The 25764-nt window shown below is 38.9% G+C and overlaps 1 protein-coding gene across 5 annotated transcripts in view; it reads left to right on the top strand.

Annotated features, from left to right (window-relative positions):
* Positions 1-25764, top strand: part of ATG5 (autophagy related 5) — a 133444-nt gene that overhangs the window by 43697 nt on the left and 63983 nt on the right. For all 5 annotated transcript variants that reach the window (XM_010856667.1, XM_010856670.1, XM_010856668.1 and 2 more), the window contains one exon: positions 24175-24269. In XM_010856667.1, the coding sequence (XP_010854969.1) occupies positions 24175-24269 (95 nt within the window). The remainder of the gene's footprint in view (positions 1-24174; positions 24270-25764) is intronic.

Below are 25764 nucleotides of genomic sequence, written 5' to 3' on the forward strand. Positions count from 1 at the left end.
AGTTTCCTTATAAATGTTGAGGTGGTTATACCTCACAAGACTCAAACTCATGACTGTCCAGTGGTAATCACTTACACTTGAATTCTGATGATTAGATATTTCCAGAGGATTTCCTGGAAGAATAGTTATTGTTTATCATTTCTCTCTCCCTCTTTCTCACTTTACCTCTCCTTTCCTCCTTGGCCTTTTTAAGCAGGACTTAGGTACAAGGCAGTAGATAAGTTTTCTAGAAATAAATGTGGTATCACAGAAAGACTACTAAAACAGAAAGACAAGAGATTTTTGGACTTAAATCTCTATCTTGAAGCTTCCTTTCTGTGCTGTTATCTTAGTGTCAGTGCTGTTCCAATGTGTAAGTGGTGTGGAAGGAGATTCCTAAGTTGAACTGTCAATAGGAAGCATAAGTACTCTTCTTGAAGCTTTTGTCTTAATGAAAGGTCACTATTTGGTAAACTTCCTTTCTTTAGAAAAACTCAGTGTTTTTTGTTTTTTTTTTTTTTTATCAGTCATGAGAACACTGGGATCATTTTGTATAAATAAGAGCAGAGAAAATAGCGTGACGAGTGTCCACATATCCATCACCCAGCCTCAGCAGTTATTAGTATATGGTCAGTCTTGTTTCATCTATTCTCACCCCTCCTCCACTTTTGAGTTTATAGAAATTAGATTAATGCCACCAAGATTGCTCACAGATTTATATTCTTCACAGACTTTATCCTCTGATATTTAATCAAGTCTTGGAACCAGCTCTCTGTACAGGAGAGTTATGCCCAGATCCTGGTAGTATGGATTAGCCCATTATAAGAATCCACCGTGTGCCAGGCACTGTGCTGGGCATAGGGGCCACTTGGCTGAATACAACAGCCATGATTCCTCCCCTCAGAGTTTGCAGCCTGGTGGGGGAGGCAGACATTAAACAGACAGTCTTTGAATAATTATTACATTTATGGTTTGGGCTGTAGAGGAAAGGATAGGGAGCAGAGTGGTTGTGATGAAAGTGTTCCCAGCATAGGGAATGATACGGGTTAGTCTGAGGAGCAGAAAAGAGCTTAATAAATTCTGGAAGCACTTAAGAAGGCTATTCTGACGAGGGCATGGTGATCAAGATAAGTCATTTTTTTGATACCCAGTCCCTTAAATACCATCATAAAAAGAAGCATAAGTCACTTTGATGCTACTCATATTTTAAAATTTATGCTGGTTTCTGCTAATTACTGTTTTCTGAATGCTCAAAAACATAAAACTTTGCTAAAGATTGATGTCAGGCTTACCAGTTGATAAAATCCATTCATATTTTTAGGTTGAAGCATTTGTCTGTCTGCTGACCTCAAGCATCTCTCTCATTTTCCATTGTTTCATAAGATTATTGGCATTGGTTTTGTAATCCTATCTTTAAGTTCTTTTCGTGTCCACTGAAGTAATTTTCCTTTATCTGAAGGCTTGCATTAATTTTTAAAGCCGAGTACCTGCTGTTAGGTCTGAGTTTTTTGAAGCATCATTTTAATTTTAGCTATGTTTTCACACATTTCTTCTTTGAAAATCACTCTGTTGTTGAAGAAAATAGAAACTAAAGAGAAGCTGGATAGTTGAGCTCTCTGTTGTCTCTTAATACGATACTGTCTTTCCCAATAATGTTCTCCTTGCATTCCTTTGCCATGCATGGTTTATGAAGCTTGTTTTGTTTTTCCTCTTTTTTTTTTTTTTAAATAAACCCCACTCCAGTACTCTTGCCTGGAATATCCCACAGACAGGAGTCTGGTAGGCTGCAGTCCATGGGGTCAAGAAGAGTCGGACACGACTGAGCGACTTCCCTTTCACTTTTTACTTTCATGCATTGGAGAAGGAAATGGCAACTCAGTCCAGTGTTCTTGCCTGGAGAATCCCAGGGACGGCAGAGCCTGGTGGGCCGCTGTCTAGAGGGTCTCACAGAGTCAGATACGACTGAAGTGACTTAGCAGCAGCAGCAGCATCTCATCCTTGTTGCTAACCTTCCTACACTCTTCGTCTTCTTTTTTCAATGTGCCTTAGGTGTCACAGACATAATTTCTCATACAAAATCTCATCTGTTGTTAGTATTTGGCCTCCAGTTCATTTATTTATTTTGGGCTTTGCTGGGTCTTGGTGCCGCGTGACTTTGGTTTGGGGGATGGGGGTGCCTCTCTCTAGTTGCAACGCTCAGGCTTCTCATTGTGGTGGCTTCTCTCGTTGTGGAGCACAGGCTCTAGGACATGTGGGCTTCGGTAGTTGCAGCACATGGGCTTCGGTAGTTGCGGCTCCTGGGCTCTAGAGCACAGGCTCAGTAGTTATGGTGCAGGGGCTTAGCTGTTCCACAACATGTGAGATCTTCCTGGATTAGGGACCAAACTCGTGTCTCCTGCCTTGGCAGACAGATTCTTTACCACTGAGCCACCAGGGAAGCCCCCTCCCACTCTTTTTACATACCCCTTTTATTAGGATTCTGCCGAGAAATAGAATGAACACACACATATGGAGGTTTATTATGAGGAATTGACTTATGTGATTTTCGAGGCTTAGAAGTCCCACAATCTGCCTTCTGCAAGCTGAAGACTCAAAAAAGTCAATGGTGTAATTCAGTCCAAGTCCGAAGTCCTGAGAACCAAGGATCCTACTGGTATAAATCCTAGTCTAATGGTAGGAAAAGATGAGATGTCTCAGTTCAAGAAATGGGGCAGAAAAAAGGGGGGGGGGCAGATTCCTGTTTCCTCTGCCTTACTTTTTGTTCTGTTCACATTCTCGGCTGATGGGATCATGTCCACATTGCCGTGGGCCATCTACTGAAATGCCACATACTCATATATGCTAATCTCAGCACAAAACACTCTCACAGGCACACTCAGAAATGTTTAGTCTGGGCAGCCATGGCTGGTCAAATTGACACACAAAAAAATTCCATCACATTCATGCTATAACTTGGTTCATCTTTTATTGGTGTCATTTTAATATTAATTCATTGAACAGGTAATTATTCAATCCATACTGAAGATAAAGTAGTGAACAAAATAGACAGAACTTCCTGCCCTTATGCAACTTACATTATAGTGGGGGAGGTAGACAATAAGTATACATAGAAGTAAAATGCATTATACGCCTTGTGATGAGCGGCGTCATGGGAGAAAAAGCATGCAAAGAGAGAACATTCTGTGTTGGGAGAGGGCATTGCTATTTTTAATCAGGGGGTCACAGAAGGTATCACTGGTTGGATGACATTAAATGAAGATCTGAAGCAGGACCATGCTTTTATCTGGGGTGAATAATACCTTCCTAGGCAGAAGGAGGAGAAGGCAGTGGCACCCCACTCCAGTACTCTTGCCTGGAAAATCCCATGGATGGAGGAGCCTGGTGGGCTGCAGACCATGGGGTCGCCAAGAGTCGGACACGACTGAGCGACTTCCCTTTCACTTTTCACTTTCATGCAGTGGAGAAGGAAATGGCAACCCACTCCAGTGTTCTTGCCTGGAGAATCCCAGGGATGGGGGAGCCTGGTGGGCTGCCGTCTATGGGGTCGCACAGAGTCGGACACGACTGAAGCGACTTAGCAGCAGCAGCAGCAGCAGGCAGAAGGAACAGCAGGGCCCTCAGGTGGGGGAAAGTACTAGGTAATGTTGAAGAACAATCCTATTTTTAGCTTTCACCAAAAGTGAGAGATAACTTAAATGTTTTCCCCTGGGATACCCTTCTCCTCTAGTGTGCGTGTCAGATTTCTCTTCTTACTTGTGAGACCAGTCTATCCTGTAGTCTCATCATTAAAAAAAATTCTGTGTAGCAAAAATGTCACTTTTCTATTATCTAGTTCTTTCCATGAGTCTTATGTGACAGCTTCCTTTTGGAAGTGATCTTACTCTGTTTTGAAAGCAATGAAGTGCTCAGAATAGAGATAATTAGGAATTGGGCCTGTTTTTATTAAGATAGTTATAGAAGACCTGTTTGAGGAGATGATGTTTAAGCTCAAGTCTTAAAGATTAGAGGAAACTAGTCAAATTGGGGAATGGCATATTGAATTTGGTACATTTTAAGGAATAGAAAGAAGACCACTGTGTCTTGGCCAGTGACATGAGATGAGGTTAGAGAGATGGGAAAGAGCTAGATGATATAGGTCCTTTTAAGTCAGGGGAAAGAATTTCTATACTAAGTGCAGTGGGAAGCTGTAGGAGGATTTTTAAGCAGGAGAGTGATGAGATACAGAATATGATGGAAGAACATTCTAGCTACTGAATGGTGAGTGAAATAGAGGGAGCCAGGAGTGGAAGGGGAGAGAGTCTGTAGTAGTAGGTCCAGGTATAAGGTGATGGTGGTCTTTAGGGTCGTGATGATCCAGATCGAGAAGCGTCAATAAATCTGGGGTTTATTTTGGAGCAAGGCTTGACAGAATCTGTTGTTAGACTGGATAGTAAGGTTGTTACCAAACCAATCTTGGGTCTGCTCCCCTGCACTCAGTAAGGCCAGTCGACAGACAACCAGGTTGTGGTGCAGGAAAATACAGCATTTACTGCAGGGCACCAGAGCAAGGAGAATGGGCAGCTCACGCTCCAGAGACCCCTTGTCCCTGCTGACTTTCAGGGAAGAGGTTTTTAAGGCAGTGTGAGGGAGGGGGCTACAAGGAGCGTGATTAGCTTGTGGTTGGCATCAACGTGAAGCTGCAAGCATTGTCAGTCTTCTGTTTCTAACCAGTCTAGGATCTATATTCTTGCAGTCAGCAGTTTTAATCTGGTGGGGGTTTTCTTCCTATAAAAACAACTTAGGAGTGTTTCCATCTTTCAGGGAACTGTGAGTTGGGTGATTCTACTGTGGTGGATTTATGGTCTAAACAGTTTCCCAGCCCAACAACTATCATTCTTTGTTTCCACATCTTCACATTTCCTAATCATTAACTCTTGAGTCAGGCTTTAGAGACTCAAGTGAGGCCTGGAAAACTAAAACAAAAGCCTTTTACTTCAAAGGATGGGGACACAAGGGCTTGTATACGGTTTCAAGGTTAGGTTGAAAGAAAGGAATCATTCCTGAGTTCCGACCTGGGCAGCTGGATGGGTAGGGGCACTTTATACCGTGATATGAAATAACTAGTTAAAGAATAGATTTGGGATGAGGAGCAAAGCCAAATTGAGAAGGTCAGCTTTGAAGACGAAAGTTTGAAATGTCTCTGAGACACTCATTTCAAGATGCGTTGAGTTAGATGTTGATAGAATTGTTGATAGTGTTGTGAGTGTGTGTCAGCAGATTCGAAGTCGCTCAGTCATGTCTGACTCTTTGTGACACCTGTAGCCTACCAGGTTCCACCGTCCATGGAATTTTCCAGGCAAGAATACTGGAGTGGGGTGCCATTTTTGGATCAAGTGCAGCAGCGTGTAATTTCATTCTTATTTACTTTCACCATGTAATAATAATAAAGAGTACCCTCTTTACTATTTCATCTGGAAGGATAGGACAGTTAATGTCCCAGTGATACAAGGCAGTGAATACAGAGCAATCCCATGTGTTCCCGGTGTTTGACAATTCTTTCCAGCCACTAACTGTGGCTTGCTTTTTTTCCTGCATATGGCTGAGTTAGTCATTTCCATTATGGTTCTGTCTGCAATACAGTAAGGTTAATAGGTTCAGTCTGAAACTGTGTGTGTGGCTTCAAGAATTTGCTTAGAGAAAATTTATAACTTGCTTGAGCATTCAATTAAGTTTTACTGTGGAACAAACAAGCATTTTACTATATTACGTGTTTTACATCAATCTTTTGGTATTTTGCTTTCTGTAATTAGAAATAGTGATGGAAATGTAAAAGTTTATGCATTTGTGTTTCAATGTAAAACCATAAAGATACTTCACTTGGCTTCTGGAGAAAGGTTGCTCTTGGGAATTACATGATTTGAATGAATAAATAAATTTGGTAATGATTTGGATCATAGCTTACAGTTCTTTGAGTATACTTGGCAGTAAACATAATAATAAAACTTGGTGAAAATGTTTAGATAGTTATTTCATAATACACTACAAATTATACTAGCATAAGTGTATTGATAGCAGTGAATGCTCATTAATGTGAGCATCAGTGAATGGTCATGTGTTGCAGAGTTAATCAGTGGTAGAGAGAATACATTTTTGTGTATGAGATGCAATCAATAAATGTACACGTCTATAAGACTAGATATATACCTGGTGGGCTACAGTCCATGGGGTCACAAAAGAATTGGACAAAACTGAGCACACACACACAAACTCTGATCAGTACTTGAAAATATTTTTAGTGAATTCTTAGTGTTGCAGGAATACAAAGGTTTAGTTTGTAATGTCATTTTAAATAAAATTTCAAATCATCTCCAGTGAAAAGACTACCTTATCATATGTTTTATTTTTCTCTGGTCTAGTTAAAAAACTTTAAAAATAATGTATGCTTTCTAGTCTACTGTTACTTTTTTGTAAGCTAAGTTTGGCAAAGTTCAAAAAGCTTTTTTCTTATGAATGTTGGTACCCTATGTAAGAAAATGCGGAGAAACATATGTCACATCAATGCTTTTCACTGTTGGAGTCATAACCTGTAATTATTATTTGAATTTACAACATGATTCCTCTTCTTAAAAAAACAAATATATATATATACACACACACATACATACAGACACACACACGCCCACCCCCATATATACACATGCACACATATAGACATATATGCGTATAAAGTTTAACTTATTTTGTTTTTAACTTTTTATTTTAGTTTTCAATTTCTTCGGCTTAGGTATAATTGGTGTGAAATATTATTCAGGTTTTCAACATAATGATTTAATATTTGTATACATAGCAAAGTGAGCACCACCATAGTAAGTCTAGTTAACATCTGTCATTTTACAGTTATAAAAGTTTTTTCTTGTGATGAGGATGTTCAAGATCCACTTTGTTAGCAACTTTCAAATATGCAGTAAAGTATTGTGAACCATAGTCACCATTCTGTATGTTACCAGTTGTAAAAGAACTAAGAATATTTACAATACTGGCTGAGTCAGTTTACATTCCCACCAACAACACACTTGGGTTCCCTTTTTCCTGGTAGCTCAGATGTTAAAGAATCTGCCTGCCAATGCAGGAAACTCAGGTTCAATCCCTGGGTCGGGAAGATCCCCTGGAGAAGGGAATGACAACTCACTCCAGTATTCTTTTCTTTTTTAATTTACTTATTTTTTAATTGAAGGATAATTGCTTTACAGAATTTTGTTGTTTTTGGTCAAACACTCCAGTATTCTTGCTTGGAGAATCCCATGGACAGAGAAGCCTGGTGGGCTACAGTCCATGGGGTTACAAAGAGTTGGACACCACTGAGTGACTAACAGTTTGCCAACACTTGTTATCGCTTGACAATAGCCATTCTGACAGGTGTGAGGTGATACCTTATTGTGGTTTTGATTTGCATTTCCCTCATTATTAGCACGGAGAAGGCGATGGCACCCCACTCCAATACTCTTGCCTGCAAAATCCCATGGACGGAGGAGCCTGGTGGGCTGCCGTCTATGGGGTCACACAGAGTTGGACACAACTGAAGTGACTTAGCAGCAGCAGCAGCAGCATTATTAGCAATGTTGAGCACTTTTTATCAACCTGTTGAAAATATCTATTCTGCCATTGTTTGGGGAGGGGTGTTGCTGTTGAGTTGCATGAGTTCTTTATTTATTTTTTGGGTATTAACCTCTTGTCAGATACATGATTTGCAAATATTTCCTCCCGTTCAGTAGGTTGTCTTTTCATTTTGTTGAGGATTTCTTTTGCTATGCAGAAGATTTTTGGTTTGATGTAGTTCCACTTGTTTACCTTTGTTGCTTTTGTTGTCAGATTGAAAAAGATTGCCAAGCCCTCAGGGTGTATGTGCATATATAGTTTAACTTGCTTTTGAGTGAATCTTTTGTTTTGAAACTTAATATCGTAATTCTCCTTCAGAGAACAGAAAACCCCAGTTGCTTCATCAGTTGTCTCCTGGTTGCTTTTCTCTAGAGCAGTGTTCTCAAAATGTAGACAGTGGGAAGCATCAGTGTTTCACAGGAACTGATTAGAAATGCATCCTAAACCAACTGATGGAGAAGGCAATGGCACCCCACTCCAGTACTCTTGCCTGGAAAATCCCATGGATGGAGGAGCCCGGTAGGCTTCGGTCCATGGGGTCGCTGAGTCGGACATGACTGAGTGACTTCACTTTCACTTTTCACTTTCCTGCATTGGAGAAGGAAATGGCAACCCACTCCAGTGTTCTTGCCTGGAGAATCCCAGGGACAGCAGACCCTGGTAGGCTGCTGTCTATGGGGTCGCACAGAGTCGGACACGACTGACGTGACTTAGCAGCAGCAGCCAACCAACTGAATTAGAAATTCTAGGGTCAATCCCAGCAGTGTTTGGCCCAGGACCCCTCCAGGTGATTGCAGTGCTCTGCAGTGTGGGAGCCACTGCTCCTGAGCAGGATTTCTCAGCCTTGTCACTGTTAGGCATGTGGGACTAGATAATTCTTTGATGCTCGGGTGGTGGTGGGGAAGGGGCTGGCCTGTGCATTACAGGATGTTTGGTAGCTTTCCTGGTCTCTGCCCACTCATGAGACGCCGGTAACACACTGCTCCCTATTCTCAGTCATGACATTAAACAATGTCTCCAGACACTGCCAGATACCCCCTCAGCAGCAAAATCACTCCATTTGAGTACGACTGCTGAGAGGATGTAGAATTAATGGGTAAAACGGCTTCTCTATTAGAGTAGCAGTGACTATTTACTGAATCCCCAAGTTCTGTCCTGGGTGCTTTACAGCAGCCTTGTAAGATATGTTTGAAAGTTTAAAGCTGGGGCCAATTTATGTATGAAGTTTCTCATCTGTTCCACCAACTCAGTTTTGAGAACTAGTGTGTTCAGTTGTTACAGTGACTCATTTAGGCTGTATTTGGAACTGTATTCTTTAAACAAAAGGACTTTGACATATAAACAAATTAAAAAGTTATTTTAATCTGTTAACTCTTCTCGTATGTAAACATAACCATGTGAACTTCTTATTGTAAACTTAGTTGTTTCTGGATGCTGAGGGTTATTTTTGCTGACATGACTGTTAAATGACAAATGAATCAATAGTATGCTGTCATTTCAGTAAGACTGTTAACATTTTTGGAGGTAACATGTGTCTTCTGTATTTTCCCTTTTTCTTCTGCTGTTGCCTTGCGTCTTCCTCTCCTGTTTTCTCTATGGTGCTTGACCTAGTACTGTATATGTTGATAAACACTTCTTTCCTTCTCTTCCCACTCATCTAAACTTTTACCTACTCTCTGACCAGTTCTTTATTATCTTTCTAGGGCCTGAATGGCAAGATAAACATTTCAGCTCAATAGTCTGTAATTAATGCTGCCCAGTGTGTTATCTATTCCTAGGTACCGATTTCATGCACTTTTAAACAAAGATCTAGAAATGACTTTATTGAGAATTTTAGAATTTCCAGCCTCTCCCTTTCCACTCTCCTAGTCCTATCCCTGTGTCATTCTGTTTACCCCATCTGCCTGTGCAGACCTGTTCTGAGTAATGGCTGTGATAATGAGCTCTAGATGTCACAGTTCTCTGTGTTTTTTCTGAATCAAAGCAGTAACTGCAGTTCTCTAACAGTGCTAATTTCTTATTATTCATTGCATGTCTCTTCTATTGCTTTAGAAATGGTAAAAGATTCAGAAATCCTTTTATGCCAAATTTTATGCCAAATTTTGGTGTAAAAGGATTTCTGAATCTTGTACACATTTAAATATTAAACTGTTCCAGTGTTTTAATTAGCATTCAGAGAGTTGCAAGATTTTAACCCAAATGCTAGAAAACTAAAAAAGAAGCAGCCCATAAAAAATGAGAGCTAAATAAATGAACTTGTATATCTAAGACTCAGAGTATTCAGTCAAGTTCTGATCATTATCTTCAAAAAGTTAAAGTGAAAGTCACTCAGTCGTGTCCAGCTCTTTGCAACCCCGTGGACTATACAGTCTGTGGAATTCTCTTCCCACAGGGTTCCTTTATGATCCATACTATCTTTGATTCCCTGGCTGTTCTACATCTAGCTTATTTCTATCTTTCTCAGTAGAGGAGTATCAATAAAATATCCCAAATGCTATTTTTAATTGGAGTTAATTTCCATAAAGGATTTAACTAGAAAGATTTCACTTTATTTCAAATTACTATAAGCCACACTCAGAACTAAACTACATGATATATGCCCTTTTTTCTTAAACTAGCTTCTTGTTTTTGTTAATAAATTCAGATTTTTTTCCTACAAGTATATTAACCTGCACTTTTCACTTACCTTAAGGTGAAATTATTTTTATGTGGGTTTTTTCAAACCCTATGAAAACATTTTTGCAAGAAGAAAACTTATTGCTATTTATTCACTCAGACTATAGGGTAGGAAGAGCAAGGGAGAAAAGACCTTTAGTGGAGATCTAATATCTGGAAAGGAGGGAGAGACAGGAGCAATTTGCATAGGCTCCTTGACTAAAGGAGAAAGACTTTACATACAGAAGCTTTCCCCTAAAATTTTAATCATTTGTTTCAAGATGTTATATTACTCTGAGAATAATGCTCTGTGGGATTCAGATATTTGAATTGTAAATGAATGAGTTGAGAAACACTCATAGAATCATTTCGAACGTTAATAACTTTATTCTTGTTTCTACTGGAATTCTTAAACATCTTGATGAGCTTTTAGAATACATTGTATATATCACTTATTACTAAAAGCTATTTAATACATTTAAAATAATAGTATTTAGTCTAAAATAAATTCACTATAGAAAGTAATAGTTTATAAAATATTTAGTGGGCCCTATTTTTTGAGGTATGTGTATAATTTTACAAATCAACTTTGTTTTGACAATGAATGAGTTGTTATAATAAACAAACTGTGGTAAATGCCACCTGAATAATCCTAGTAGCTGAAACTTAAACCATGCTTGAATTTTCCAGTTTTACTCATTATTGTCCTTGTCTGCTTTTAAGAGGTAGTTCCTAATTGAGTGACACTTTCAATTTTATCCTGTTGCATTTTTTTCCTCGTTCTCATTGAAAAATAATGCCTTAATGTATATGTTGAGTGAAAGTGAAAGTTGCATCTGACTCTCTGAGACCCCGTGGACTGTGCAGACCATGGAATTCTCCAGGCCAGGAATACTGCAGTGGGTAGCCTTTCCCTTCTCCCAGGGAATCTTCCCAACCCAGGGATTGAACCCAGGTCTCCCACATTGCAGGCAGATTCTTTACCGACCGAGCTACAAGGGAAACCCAAGAATACTGGAGTGGGTAGTCTATCCCTTCTCCAGCAGATCTTCCTGACCCAGGAATCGATCCAGGGTCTCCTGCATTGCAGGCAGATTCTTTACCAACTGAGCTATGAGGGAAGCCCCTCATACATGTTGAAGTAAATATTAAGTATTTATTTCTGCAGCAGCAGCTGCTGCTAAGTTCAGTTTGTAATCTGTAACTGTCAAAGATGAAATCTGGCTAACTATTACACCTGGCACTACCCATGAATTTTGAAGTATAGGACTCGGGAGTTTTTGATAATATGAACTTTCTATTCATTAATAGTTTCTCAGATTCCTGTTAATCATGCATCATTGAATTGACTAAACCTGGAGTTTTAACAAACAACCAGTGTTTTTGTTTATAGAAATATAACTGAAAGCTTTGTGATATGGTAGCATCTCTGAGTCTGCTGGCCCAGTGACCTCAAGCCATTCATTTACCTGCTTTGAGCCCCAGTTTCCCTCAGTAAGTTGCTTTGAAAGCATAAAATTCATTTAGGGTTTTAAAAGAACAGTTAAATTCTGTTCAGGTGTCTTATTAATAAATATGCTGTCTGAGGTTCTGCTATAATAAGAACCCCTGACTTTTCACTCTAGCATCACTTGAGTTATTTTCCACTTCTTTACCAGCCTAACTTCTGACATGCTTTTTACTTAACATCTCTCACTTAGTCATCTAAATTAGAAAAGAAGAGGGTGGGGGGTACTTGAACCATCAAGCACTACTAATACATGATAAAGGACCAGTCAGACAGTCAGACCTATTAGAAATTGTGATAACTTTATGTATGTCAGTGACTTCCCCCCTACATATAAGTAAAGGGAAGATTCTGTGTACTTGTTTTATTTTTTGTTTTTATTCTCTACATCTCCCAGTACTCAATTAGGTACATAATAGGAGGAAATAAACAGTTTGATAGATTTAACTCAACACACATCCTACAAAGTAAAAACTTGTTTGAGTACACTGTGACTTCTGTCAGTTGTTTTCCTTTTCTCTTTCTTGCCTAGAGTTAAACTAGAGATTCATAATATGAATTCCTTGCAATCTGGGGGCTTTTTTTTTTTTTCTTTTTTAACGAATATTTTTTGCAGTGGATCTTCCTTGCTGTTCTGGCTTTCTTTAGTTCTGGTGTTCTTTGAGGGTTTCTTACTGTGGTGGCTTCTCCTGTTGCAGAGTGTGGGCTCTAGGCGTGTGGGCTTCAGTAATTGCCGCACACAGGCTCAGTAGCTGGGGGCCCTAGAGCGCGCGGGCTCAATAGTTGTGGCCCGTGGGTTAGTTACCTCCCCGCATGTGGAATCTTCCTGTGTCTCCTGCATTGAGGGGCGGATTCTTCTCCACTGTACCACCAGGGAAGTCCCGGGACTTCTTTTGAAAAGATATTTTTCATGTCGCTGCCTTGGACAGATGTAATGGATTTGAAATAGAACAGAATTTACCTGGAATTATATTACATTTACTGAGTTCCTGTGATGTCCCAGGCAGTCTTAGTGATTCTTCACAAGAATTAGATAAACACGATCAGCTTTTAAAATGAGAAAATGAGCTTACACAGCTAGTAAGAAGTGGGACCAGGATTTGATCCTAGATCTTTCATTCCAGAAGTTTTCGTATTACATCTGGAGGCTGTTAACTCTGGCTGCGTATTAGAATCATCTGGGAGTTTACAATAAGTACAGTTCCAGGGAATCTGGAGTGAGACCTTGGGATTAGTATTTTTTCAAAAGCTCCTCGAGTGATTCAAGTGGGCCACTAAAAATGAGAGGTGTTGCATTGTATATTGCATCCCCAATGACCACTGGTGCCCCCCACCTTTTTAATCTTTCCTTATTTGTCTATGAGTAATTATTAATAAAATTTTCTCATTTACAGTTTCTTATCAGAAGCATGAGGAATTTGTGTTAGAATAAAGAGAATATCCTGCATAATAAACATTACAAAGATATAACGAGTATAATGGAGTATCTTTACTCTGTTGGTCTTTCAAAAATCAAAATAGATTTTTATTTTTGTCTTACGATTTTGGAGTGAGTGCTCTGATGAAGTGAAAATGGGCTTGGTAACAAGTTAAAGTTGTTTCTGGCTGTCTCAATTTGGGAAAGTGAAAACCTGTGATTCAACCTGAGAGAAAAAGTACTTTCTTATTTTATAGTTGTTTTGAAAGGTAATCTGTTTAACAATCTATAGATGATTTATGGAGGTGTACATTTCATTAATCAGTCTTGGCCTACCACTGTGCTCTGTAAATCTCTTTTTGGAAAACAAGCTACTTTATAAATTGTCTTTTAGAGTCAGTGAAGACTTGAATATGATTGAAGGTCATTCTTCCTTTTTTTTATTTCTAACTTGAGCACATAGAATAAGTTGGGGTTTTTTTGCATTATGAAGTTTTTGAATTTTGAATCCTTTTTATGTTGTTACTGGCCATGTTTGAAAATAAATTTGAAGTAAATGTTTCTTAATTGGTTAGAATACAATAATTGAATTATGTCTGTTAAAAATAGTTTTTGGGATTGTTTCTTGGAACACATTAAAGATGATGTAACTTGCAGTTATGGTTTACTGATTGATGATATTGAAATTAAAATTTACAACTCTGACTTTTTCAATACCTAGTAAGATTAGTTGTTGTTTTTTTTTAAAGTTTCCAGCAATATTTATTTTTTAAACCATTTATAAAGTAACTAGTTTGGACTGGCTCCATTTGTAGACCTGTGCTATAAAGTATCTAACTATGAGCCTCTCGTCTACCTAGGTTAACAAGAAACCTTTTTTTTTTTTTCATCATGCTTATCTCCTCTCCCCTAATATTTTAAGAGTTGTTAGGAGAGACAGGGATTGAAAATTAATGGTTATTAGATGGTAAAGTTAGGAGAGGTGGAATTCATGCCAGCCTGCCAAGACTGGAGGACCATTCGGATGTTCTTGGACCACCTTTCCTGCTCCCACCACTGTTTCATGATATGGCTGAAGATTGATGCATTGGAAATTGATGGCAGGTAAATGGCAATTAAGTTGTTCCCACAGAGTGAGAAGATAGGGCCTTACAGGGTAGTTGAAAGGGTTGGAGGGAGTGAAGGGGCTGTAAAAGGAATCCCGTGTTGTAGAGGGTTACAGCTGGATTGCATTACGGCTCTTACTCTCCCCACCATGGCTAGCAAAGGCCCTCAGTTGCATAACTTACGGAGGCAGCATTCACGTAGAATTTCATGTGAATGTTGCAGACTCCCTGGTTGTGAGCCAGGCTGAACGCTCCAACAATCTTGTGATGATGGGGTTTTGGCGGAACCACTTTTTCATACTGGTTTTGACCCTTCACTTACCTTGTTACTGAATCTATGTGTAAAGGCTTGGCGTCTTTTGTTGAGAAGCCTAAGAGACAAAATGACCTTGTGCCAAGTACCGTTCTCATTATTTGGTACATATGAACTCATTATTTCTTCCAGTGACTCTACAAATACTATTAATAATATCTTGATTTTACAGATGAAGAAATTGATACACAAGTTTTAAAGTGTTGCTCAACTTGCCTAGCTATTAAGTGGCAGAGCCAGAAAGCAGACCCAGGCGGTGTGGCTCCACAGTGTCTGCTTTCCCACTGTGCTCTGCTGCATTTGCGATGCCTTCTTTTTGTTGCTCCACATTATCGAAGTCAGTCATGTATTTGGTTGTTTAATCATTTAGCAAACATTCATTGAGCATGTCCGTTCTGCCAGGAATTTTCTAGGGCTGAAGACAAAGGCCTTGCCCTCATAGAACTTATATTTTAGTTGGGGGACAGAGACATGTTTAGAAGAAAATTAAAAAATACTTTAGCTAGAATTATAAGGAAAGTCTTCTCTAAGGAGGCGACACTTCCACTGAGACTTGAATGGTGAGAAAGAAGCAGCTGTGTGAAGATTAGAAAAGTGAGGATTCCTAGCCTCTAACTGTGACATGGGAAGAAGCTTGGTGCTTTCTGGAGACAGCAAAGTAGCATGATTTCGGGTCTTAGTCAGTAAGCAGATTGGTAGACAGTGAGATCTCAGAGAGATGCAGACACCGTTGCATTACAAGGGGGTGGGAGGGGGCCGAAAGGAACCCGCTTCCTGGCAGGAAGTATTTTATCTGCAGCGACGTGTTGGTTGCCTGCATGCAGTTCTGAGTGGGATGCGGTCTGCCCCATTCATAGCCAACAAGGAGATGCAATGGATTTTTTCTTTTTAATGACGATGCTGGTACTTAGCTTCAAATAATCATATTGTTGAAGTATATTACAAAGCATTATTCCTTATAGTCCCTTAGAAAAATGTTTGGAAATTTATTCATTCGTGACATGATTTGATTTGTATGAGAAGTGCACTCTGGATCTGTTTTGGGGATGCGAGTAGAAGAGCGGAGACCAGTTAGGAGGCTGTCACAAAAGTTCAGATGAGAGACAGTAGTGGTTTAGGTGAAAGTTGTTGCAGTGAATATAGAGAGGATTACACTGTAAAAATATATATTGATTCCTCTTCTTGATACCAGTTTTCTAGACTGCGAGTTACAGCATCTTTATTCCAAGAGCCAATCCCAGTAATTGGCTTTTTTTTTTTAATAGCACTTCTTTTTTAGGGCAAAGGGGTATGGTAGTCCCTCCTTATTCATGGTTTTGTTTTCACAGTTTCCATTTCCTGTGGACATACGTGATCTGAAAATATTAAATGAAAAATTCCAGAAATAAACTATTCATCAGTTTTAAGTTGTGTGCTGCCCTGAGCAGCATGGTGAAGTCTCGCTCTGACTTCAGCATGTGAAGTGTAAGGGATGGTTCCAGTGTATCCACATTATGCGTTCTACCCTCCCATGAGTCTCGTAGTATCTGTCACAGTTATCACATCAGCGGTATTGGGATTGTGGTGCTTGTGTTCAGGTATCCCTTATTTCACTTAATGATGGTCCCAAATTGTTAGGGATGCTGGCAACTAGATGGTCTCTTACTGTGCCTTATTTATAAATTAATCTTCATTATGAGTGTGTAGGTATAGGAAAAAAACATAGTACATATGGGACTCATGGATACGTAGTGCTGTCCACTGTTTCAGGTGTCCACTGAAGGCCTTGGGACATAGCCCCAGTGGAGAAGGGAAGACTACTATAAATGTTTTCTCTCAGTTTATTCTGAGACAGTGATAGGCCAGGTCAAAAATTTCCTCAGATTCAGATTTTATTGCTCTTTTGATTAACTCCAACAGCGGATAGCCCAGAGTACAATCCTGCTGCCAAGATGAGTGTTTATGAACAGAATTAAGGACTGGCCTTAAGGATTGGTTCTCCTCTCAGCCTTATTACAAAGGCCAGCCTGCTTCTGTCTTCAGGATGAATTTTCAGGGGTCCTCAAAGAGTTTTCAGGGCTTCTTTGTTTTGATTAGGGCCTCCCCGCCAGATATATCTCAGTAACTTAAAGCCTCAAACAGAAGGGCTCATGGAAATGTGTGGGTGTGGCTCTGCTGAACTGCATCTGAGCACCATTGGACGTGCTGCGGTGTATAGATGCTCCCTCCCTGGGTCAGCCTATTAGCTCAGTTCAGTCGCTCAGTCTTGTCTGAGTCTTTGCAACCCTGTGGTCTGCAGCACCCCAAGCTTCCCTGTCCATCACCAACTCCCAGAGCTTGCTCAGACTCGGTGTCCATCGAGTCGGTGATGCCATCAGTTGGTCAGCCTGACTGTCCTGTGACTCGGGACAAATGAGTTTGAGGATACAGGTCACTCATTTAACACAAATGGGTTTTTTGCCCTCTGATTTTTTTTCACAAAGATGTTTACTATATTACAATGTGAAGAAACTGGGCTTCCCTGTGGCTCAGACGGTAAAGAATCCACCTGGCAATGCAGGAGACCTGGGTTTGATCCCTGGGTCAGGCAAGTCCCCTGGAGAATGGAATGGGCAATATTCTTACCTGTAAAATCCCCGTGGACAGAGGAGCCTGGTGGGCTATAGTCCATGGGGGTCACAAAGAGTCAGATACAACTGAGCAACTAACACACACACACACACACACACACACACACACACACGTGAAGAAATTAATTCAAATAGATCTATACTTGGATATGCTTTCTGTTGCAAAGCTTGAAAGCCTCTGGTCAAAACACTGCATCTATCATATGGCCGCTTGTAGTATTGATTTGAATAATACTATTGATAAATCCATAATTTTCTGAGGAATAGGTTCCTTTAAGCAGTAATTTTCAACCGTTTGCTTTTCTCTTCCAAGAAAAGCTCAAAGCCTGTGTTTTATGAGCCGTCAAGATCTGACACTTATTTAGGGTGCTGTAAATCTGTTCATTTTGACATCACAGACTTGAAGAGCAGGAAGTGGAATGGTATGCATGTGGGGGCCATTTCAGCCTTCCCTATGGTTCTGTCCCAGCGAGCAATACCACAGTGCTGAACTGAGGCTGGGGTGCCATCCTTCAGAGGACCTCCATGTCTCCCATGGGATATTGTAAATAAACAGGTTATTCGTGGCATTTGAATATTAAAATATTATTTGCCTTGAGTTCTTAATAAAGCTTGAAAAACAGATACGTCCTTTAAAATTGCCACTTTTTTCTGCAGCTTTTTCCTTGTGAGGAATGAAGAACACAAATTAATCAATTTATTTCTGTGCTTCTTAGGAAGATCTTGGTTTAAAAATTTTTTTCTGGATTTTTAAAAATTTCCAAGACCAAAATAAAAGCTTAATTCATCAGCGAGTGAAAAAAAAAAAATTGGTTGCCACGAGGGTTCTGAGAAATTCTGTTTTTAATATCTTTAAAAAATTATATTGACATTCTATAGCACAGGCCTTCAATTTTGTGATTTTTGATTGGGTAGCCATCATAAAAGATTGTTAAACTTAAAATACAGAAACCAACTTAGCAGTCATATTCATAATAACTGTGGCGAGAAGTGTGTAAGTTACCTTCTTTTCTCTTTTTCTTTGGATAAGCTAAGTGACTGCTAGTTTTAATTTTCTTCTGTCAATACTTAATTGTTTGTTTTGTTTTAGAATTAGGACTAGTTTGAAAACTGTTGAAATAGATGTACATTTACCTAAATTTACAGTTTAAAAAATGAGTAGCTAAAGACCACTGAGCTTCTTTTACTTGTAGGTTCTGTTTTCACGGCCAGTAATAACTCAGTTCCAGTATTCAGACTACTGCTTGGTAACAAATTAATATGTACTTGATTCATTAACATGTAGGAAATTAACACTACATCCTTACTCCAATTTTATTTAATTATTGGCTAGGGGTTAGAAGAGATCCTACTATTACAAAACCCAGTGTGAAAGACATTTGGTTATATACTTAAACTCAGCACTGATTTTCTTTTAATTTCTTCTATTTGTATCTTTCCTGTTAATAACTTTGACTTAGAAAAGTTAGATTATTTTTGGTTAGAATGTTTTTGATGTTATTGAGGAAATGCTAATCTTATTTAAGAACATATTATTTTTATAAGACAATTAAGCTAATATAAATTAATACAGATCCTTTATTTATTTATCTTTATTCCTTTTAAACATAGTTGTATCAGACTAGGTTCAGTCAGGAGATAGAAACCACACAAAGGGTTGAATAGATTGTTTTATATACAGAATTATTAAACCCTGATAAAAGAGTAACTAGATATATAAGAAAATCAGACCTGTACCCTAGGGCTAGAGGAAGGTCACACTTACCAGGAGCCCCTTCCTAGGGCTGGGTTTCAAAATCATTGGAGAAGGTATATTCCAGCACATTGGATTAGTAGAGAAAGTCTCTGTTTTGCCAGGCTGGAGCAGGTCTGCAGTTGCTGGGAAATCAGGAAAACCTGGAGTGTGGGCCACCTGCTGCCAGTGGCACGGGCAAGCAGAGGGAGTGGCGGCTCTGGGAAACTGTAGATCAGCCACACACATAGGCCTGCAGAGGAAAGCAGGGCAGTGATACGGGGTCGGGGACTGCAGAGTGCAGATGCAAGAAGGAGCCCCTTTTTCCTGCAGTGTCCTTCCAATACTCTACTGAGAAAGCTTAATGTGATTGTCACGGTAGTGTGGGTGTTGGTCACTTGGTCATGTCTGACTCTTTGCGACCCCATGGACTGTAGCCCACCAGGCTTCTCTGTTCATGGAATTCTCCAGGTAAGAATACTGGAGTGGGTTGCCATGCCCTTCTCCAGGGGATCTTCCTGACCCATGGTTCGAACCTAGAGATGCTTAGAGAAATTGTGTCCATTATGCCAGTGTATATATTGAAAGCCAGATTTGGAGCTGAGAGTCAGTAAATTGATAATGTGTGTAGTAATGTTTCTTTTTCCAGTTTACTTTTTTGCGATATAGGTATGTGAAAGCTTTTTACTATTTTTCTGTACTTCTTATTTGTGTTTGTTTTCCTTTCTTTAGCCCTATTGACATTTTGAGTCAGATAATTCTTGGTTGTGGAAGCTGTCCTATGCATTATAGTATGTTTAGCAATACCCACTAGATGTTAGTAACACGCACATATATTGGTGACATCCAAAAATATCCCCAAACCCAAGGGGAGCAAAACCTTCCCTGCTTAAGGACCACTCCTTTAGCTCATTTCCCCCTCTCTATTAGAAACAGTATATATCTTTCATTAATAAAGATTTGCCTGTGGTTCTTAAATATTTTATTTTAATAAGGAGGTTGTCTTAAATAATTACAAAATTTTATTTTTAGAAAAGTTATTAGAACTATTTAGTCTGACTCTCTTTATTTCATCTGTTAGTGAATTAGGGCAGAGTTTTCAGTTGATATATTTCTAGTCACCTAGCTAGAAAGGTCAGTTTTCATCCCAATCCCAAAGAAAGGCAATGCCAAACAATGCTCAAACTACCGCACAATTGCACTCATCTCACACGCTAGTAAAGTAGTACTCAGAATTCTCCAAGCCAGGCTTCAACGGTATATGAACCATGGACTCCAGATGTTCAAGCTGGATTTAGGAAAGGCAGAGGAACCAGAGATCAAATTGCCAACATCCATTGGATCATTGAAAAAGCAAGAGAGTTCCAGAAAAACATCTATTTCTGCTTTATTGACTACGCCAAAGCCTTTGACTGTGTGGATCACAACAAACTGTGGAAAATTCTGAAAGAGATGGGAATACCAGACCACCTGACCTGCCTCCTGAGAAATCTGTATGTAGGTCGGGAAGCAACAGTTAGAACTGGACATAGAACAATAGACTAGTTCCAAATAGGAAAAGGAGTACATTAAGGCTGTATATTGTCACCCTGCTTATTTAACTTATATGCAGAGTACATCATGGGAAACGCTGGGCTGGAGGAAACACAAGCTGGAATCAAGATTGCTGGGAGAAATAACCTCAGATATGGAGATGACACCACCTGAATGGCAGAAAGCGAAGAACTGAAGAGCCTCTTGATGAAAGTGAAAGAGGAGAGTGAAAAAGTTGGCTTAAAGCTCAACATTCAGAAAACGAAGATCATGGCATCTGGTCCCATCACTTCCTGGGAAATAGATGGGGAAACAGTGGAAACAGTGTCAGACTTTATTTTTTTGGGCTCCCAAATCACTGAAGATGGTGATTGCAGCCAGGAAATTAAAAGATGCTTACTCCTTGGAAGAAAAGTTATGACCAACCTAGTCAGTATATTAAAAAGCAGAGACATTAATTTGCCAACAAAGGTTTGTGTAGTCAAGGCTATGGTTTTTCCAGTAGTCATGTATGGATGTGAGAGTTGGACAATAAAGAAAGCTGAGCACCGAAGAATTGATGCTTTTTAACTGTGGTGTTGGAGAATACTCTTGAGAGTCCCTTGGACTGCAAGGAGATCCAGCCAGTCCATCCTAAAGGAGATCAGTCCTGAATATTCATTGGAAGGACTGATGTTGAAGCTGAAACTCCAATACTTTGGCTACTTAATGCGAAGAATTGACTCATTGGAAAAGACCCTGGTGCTGGGAAAGATTGAAGGCAGGAGGAGAAGGGGACGACAGAGGATGAGATGGATGGCATCACCGACTCAGTGGACATGAGTTTGAGTAAACTCCGGGAGTTGGTAATGGACAGGGAGGCCTGGAGTGTTGCAGTCCATGGGGTTGCAAAGAGTCGGACACAACTGAGTGACTGAACTGAACTGAGTCATCTAGCTATTTCGTTGGAGGTCTAGGATTAGAATCCAAAATTTTTTAATGAATAGTTATGTATTTAGTATTCTGTTATTCATTCAAGAGCATATGTTATGCATGCACTGTAGTAGGTGCTAGAGATTGAATGATGAGGCAGTAGTAAAATTTCAGCAATGCATTAAGAATCACTTTAGTTATCACATTCTTGTTTGATATCTGATAGTAGAAAGATAATTTTTAAAAGATATTGAATGAATGATTGATTCATATATGAAACGACTGTGGTTAAAGGAGCAACTCGTAGCATTAAGATGTAGTTTTGTGGTTCCAACTATTGAAATGGTTGTGGGCTTTGAATCAGAAGACCAAGAGTCTGGTTTTGGTTCTTAACTAAACTCATAACAGGCCGGACCTTAGTTGTCGTCTGTGAAATTGCCCTGGACTGACTGGATTCTAAATTCCCTGTGCTACCAGTTCTATTGTAATATGAGCCTTCCCTCAGATTGGGATTAAAAATGAGAATAGAGAAGGCCTAGAGGTTGTCACAGTCATCTAGGACAGGGCTATAAGAAGAAACAACTAAATTTTGTTTTTTACATATAACTTATGGCTCAAGCAGTATGAATAGATATCCAGTAAATTGGGTTGAGATGAGTCAATTAATAGAGCTTTAATACAGATGAGCTTTAATATAGATGCTTTAATATAGATGAGCTTTAATACAGGCTCATCTGAAATTCTGGAGTATTCATGTACTTTACAGAGACTTAATTCTGAGATGAATTTCTATATATAAAAAATATCTTAATGTAGAATTCTGGGTGAGTTCAAGGTGTTAAAAAAACAACACAGACAATGGGGAAAATAGTTGTATATTATTTATCAAATAAGGGGCTTATATCCAGAATTCATAGAGAACTCACAATATTCTACAACAAAAAGATAACCAATTAAAAAGAGGACGAAGGATTTGATAGATATTTCTCTAAAGACAATATATAAATGTCTGGTAAACAAATGAAAGTATACTTAGCATAATTAGTCTTTACTGTTGTTTAGTCACCTAGTTGTGTCTGACTTTTTTGTGGGCCCCATGGATTGTAGCCCGCCAGACTCCTATCCATGGGATTTCCCAGGCAAGAATACTTGAGGGGCTTGCTGTTTCCTTCTCTAGGGGACCTTTCAGGCCCAGGGATCAAACCTGTATCTCCTGCATTGGCAGGTGGATTTTTAACCACTGAGCTACCTGGAAAGCCCATAATTAGGGAAATAGAAATAAAAACCATAAGGGGATACCACTTCACACCCACAGAATGACTGTAATAAAGAAGATGGACAATAACGTGTTGGCAAGTTTGTGGACAAATCAGAACCTTCATACATTGTTGGTAGAAATGCAAAATGGTGTGGCCTCTTTGAAAAACAGTTTGGTAATTCCTCTAAACATAGTTACCATGTGGCACTTAAACAGTTACTATGCTGCTGTTGCGTCATTTCAGTCGTGTCCGACTCTGTGCGACCCTAGAGACGACAGCCCACCAGGCTCCCCCGTCCCTGGGATTCTCCAGGCAAGAACACGGGAGTGGGTTGCCATTTCCTTCTCCAGTGCATGAAAGTGAAAAATGAAAGTGAAGTTGCTCAGTCGTGTCCCATTCCTAGTGACCCCATGGACTGCAGCCCATCAGGCTCCTCCGTCCATGGGATTTGCCAGGCAACAGTACTGGAGTGGGGTGCCCTTGCCTTCTCCGAACAGTTACTATATAACTCAGCAATTCCATTCTTTGGTAATGTATGCAAGAAAATTAAAAATAATGCATCCACATAAAAACTTTTATGTGAATATTCATGGTAGCATTATCATAATAGCCAGAAAGTGGAAACAACCCAAATATCCACAAACTGATAATGGGTAAACAAAATGTGGTATCTCCATACAATGAAATATAATTTGGTCATAAAAATGAGTGAAGTTCTGATACATGCTACGACTTGAATAAACCTTGAAAACATAGTAAGAGAAAAAGCAAAAAACAGATGCAAAAGACCACATATGATTCCATTTATATGAAATGTCTGGAGTAGAATAGAGATTAGTGATTTCCAGCAGATGAGGGGAGGGGATAATTATTAATGGATATGGGTTTCTTTTGGGAATGATGAAAATGTTCTGAAATTACATGTTAGCAACTCAGTGTATTAAAAAACACTCAGTTATATATTTCAAAACAGTGAATTTTAGAGTGTATGAATTATATATCAGTAAAGTTTGTTTTTTAAAAATCAAGCCTGACACTTTAAAAAAGGAATTGTTTAATCAGTCTGAGATTAAAAGTTCAACTGACAGTTATTTCTCAATTCTTTTAAAGCCTGTCCTATAATTTTATGGTTTTGCTGTTTAACATGTACAGTGTTTGGTGTTTTTACTTTATTTCCTTAAATAAGTTCTGGTTCAACTTTAGGTCACTGGAAGCTGCGCCTTTATAGACAGTAGGAATAAAATCAAGGGAAGCAAGACATTCATCAATACCAGATGTTTTTTGCCATGATACCCTCAGTAATCATAATCTGTTTAGGGTGTCTCTTAGGAGAAAAAAATGTCTAATGGAAATATCTAGGAAGAAGAAGGAACAATAATGTAGAAAAAATTAATTTTATATCTTGCTTCATGTTTAGTTATGGAAAGGTAAGTTTAAGAAGAAATAATATATAAATAATGCCCTTTCAGAAAATTAAATTATAATATACCCCTTTAATAAATAATTTATCGTTACAGACAGATTTGACCAGTTTTGGGCCATCAATCGGAAACTCATGGAATATCCTGCAGAAGAAAATGGATTTCGTTATATCCCTTTTAGAATATACCAGGTAGGAAGTAACATTTTTAACAATACCAACTTATGAAAGCCTTGAACATCTTACTTCTTAAAACACTTTTGTCCAATGTCTTTTAAGTTTACATAGTAGCTGAATAATACTTATTAGGACTTTCCAGATCTCTTTCTTTGGTGGCAGTCAGATCCAAGACTGCACTATGAAGTATGTGACTCATATAGTGGGTCCTCACTCATATAATCAGTCCTCTTTATTTGCAGATTCTGTACTGACAGATTAGCCTGCTTGCTGGTACTTATTTGCAACCTCAGAGTCATTCAACAGTACTACCCTAGACATGGGCAGAGTGATGAAAAATTTGATTTGCCCTATATGCACATTTTCAGTGATGCTATGCCTTCTTAAACCATAAAATGTGCTCTCATACCTAGTGCCACATTCTACACATTTTTATGCTTTTTATTGGTAATTTTGATGTTAGAAACGATTCCCAGGCATAGTGCTGAAGTGTTGTCTTTATTCAGAAATGTACATAAAACACAATTATGTATTGATGAGTTGAAGAATACATGAGCAGAGACTTGCAGTAACCCTTGTATTCCATTGGTTCAGTGTTTGCTAATTCAGCGTTTGCAGTGACTTTATAGAACATGAGTACTGCAGATGAGAATCGACTGTATTTGTTTTAGATGATGGATCTTCAGTGCTGTACAACAAAATAAATGGTAGCTTCTCACTACCATACCATTTCATGGGGTTAAAAAACTCCATGTTTCTGTAGAGTACTTTAAAACTACCATATGTTTCCTATATAGCAATACTGAGTGAATTTTTATGGATGGTATCCAGAAAGCAAGTTGCCTACTATCATGGAAAAAGCAGTTAAGAATAGAAACTATTAGTAGATATAGTATCATAGACGTAGACCCTCATCTAGCAGGACCTCCATTCAAATTAAAGAGATTGTATCATAACTTCCCTTTGTAGACATTTTTACTATATCATAGTCTTTACTTACAGTTACTTCTATGGTTATCTTTTAATCTTTTATAGAGCCATCATATAAATGTGTGTTCAAAAAGGAAAGTAAACCATCCAACTGAAAACAAGTAAAAACCAAAAATCCCAATATACTTCATGAAAAGTTTTTATGACTTTAATAAGGTTGCTTCTCAATTATTAATAAAGATAATGGCAAATAGACTGCTTAGATCATAGATTAATAATACATACAACATAAATAAAATGAGAAAAATGACTGATGGAATGAAATCAGATAATCTAATTAGCCACCTTCTTCTGCTTCCTTTTTTCAGAAAAATTAAATTTTTATTTTTTTTAATTTTATTTTATTTTTAAACTTTACAATATTGTATTGGTTCTGCCAAATATCGAAATGAATCCACCACAGGTATACATGTGTTCCCTATCCTGAACCCTCCTCCCTCCTCCCTCCCCATACCATCCCTCTGGGTTGTCCCAGTGCACCAGCCCCAAGCATCCAGTATCATGCATCGAACCTGGACTG

The sequence above is a fragment of the Bison bison genome, unplaced genomic scaffold (genome assembly GCF_000754665.1).
Source record: "Bison bison bison isolate TAMUID 2011002044 unplaced genomic scaffold, Bison_UMD1.0 scf7180017864373, whole genome shotgun sequence".
NCBI classification, from domain to species: domain Eukaryota; kingdom Metazoa; phylum Chordata; class Mammalia; order Artiodactyla; family Bovidae; genus Bison; species Bison bison.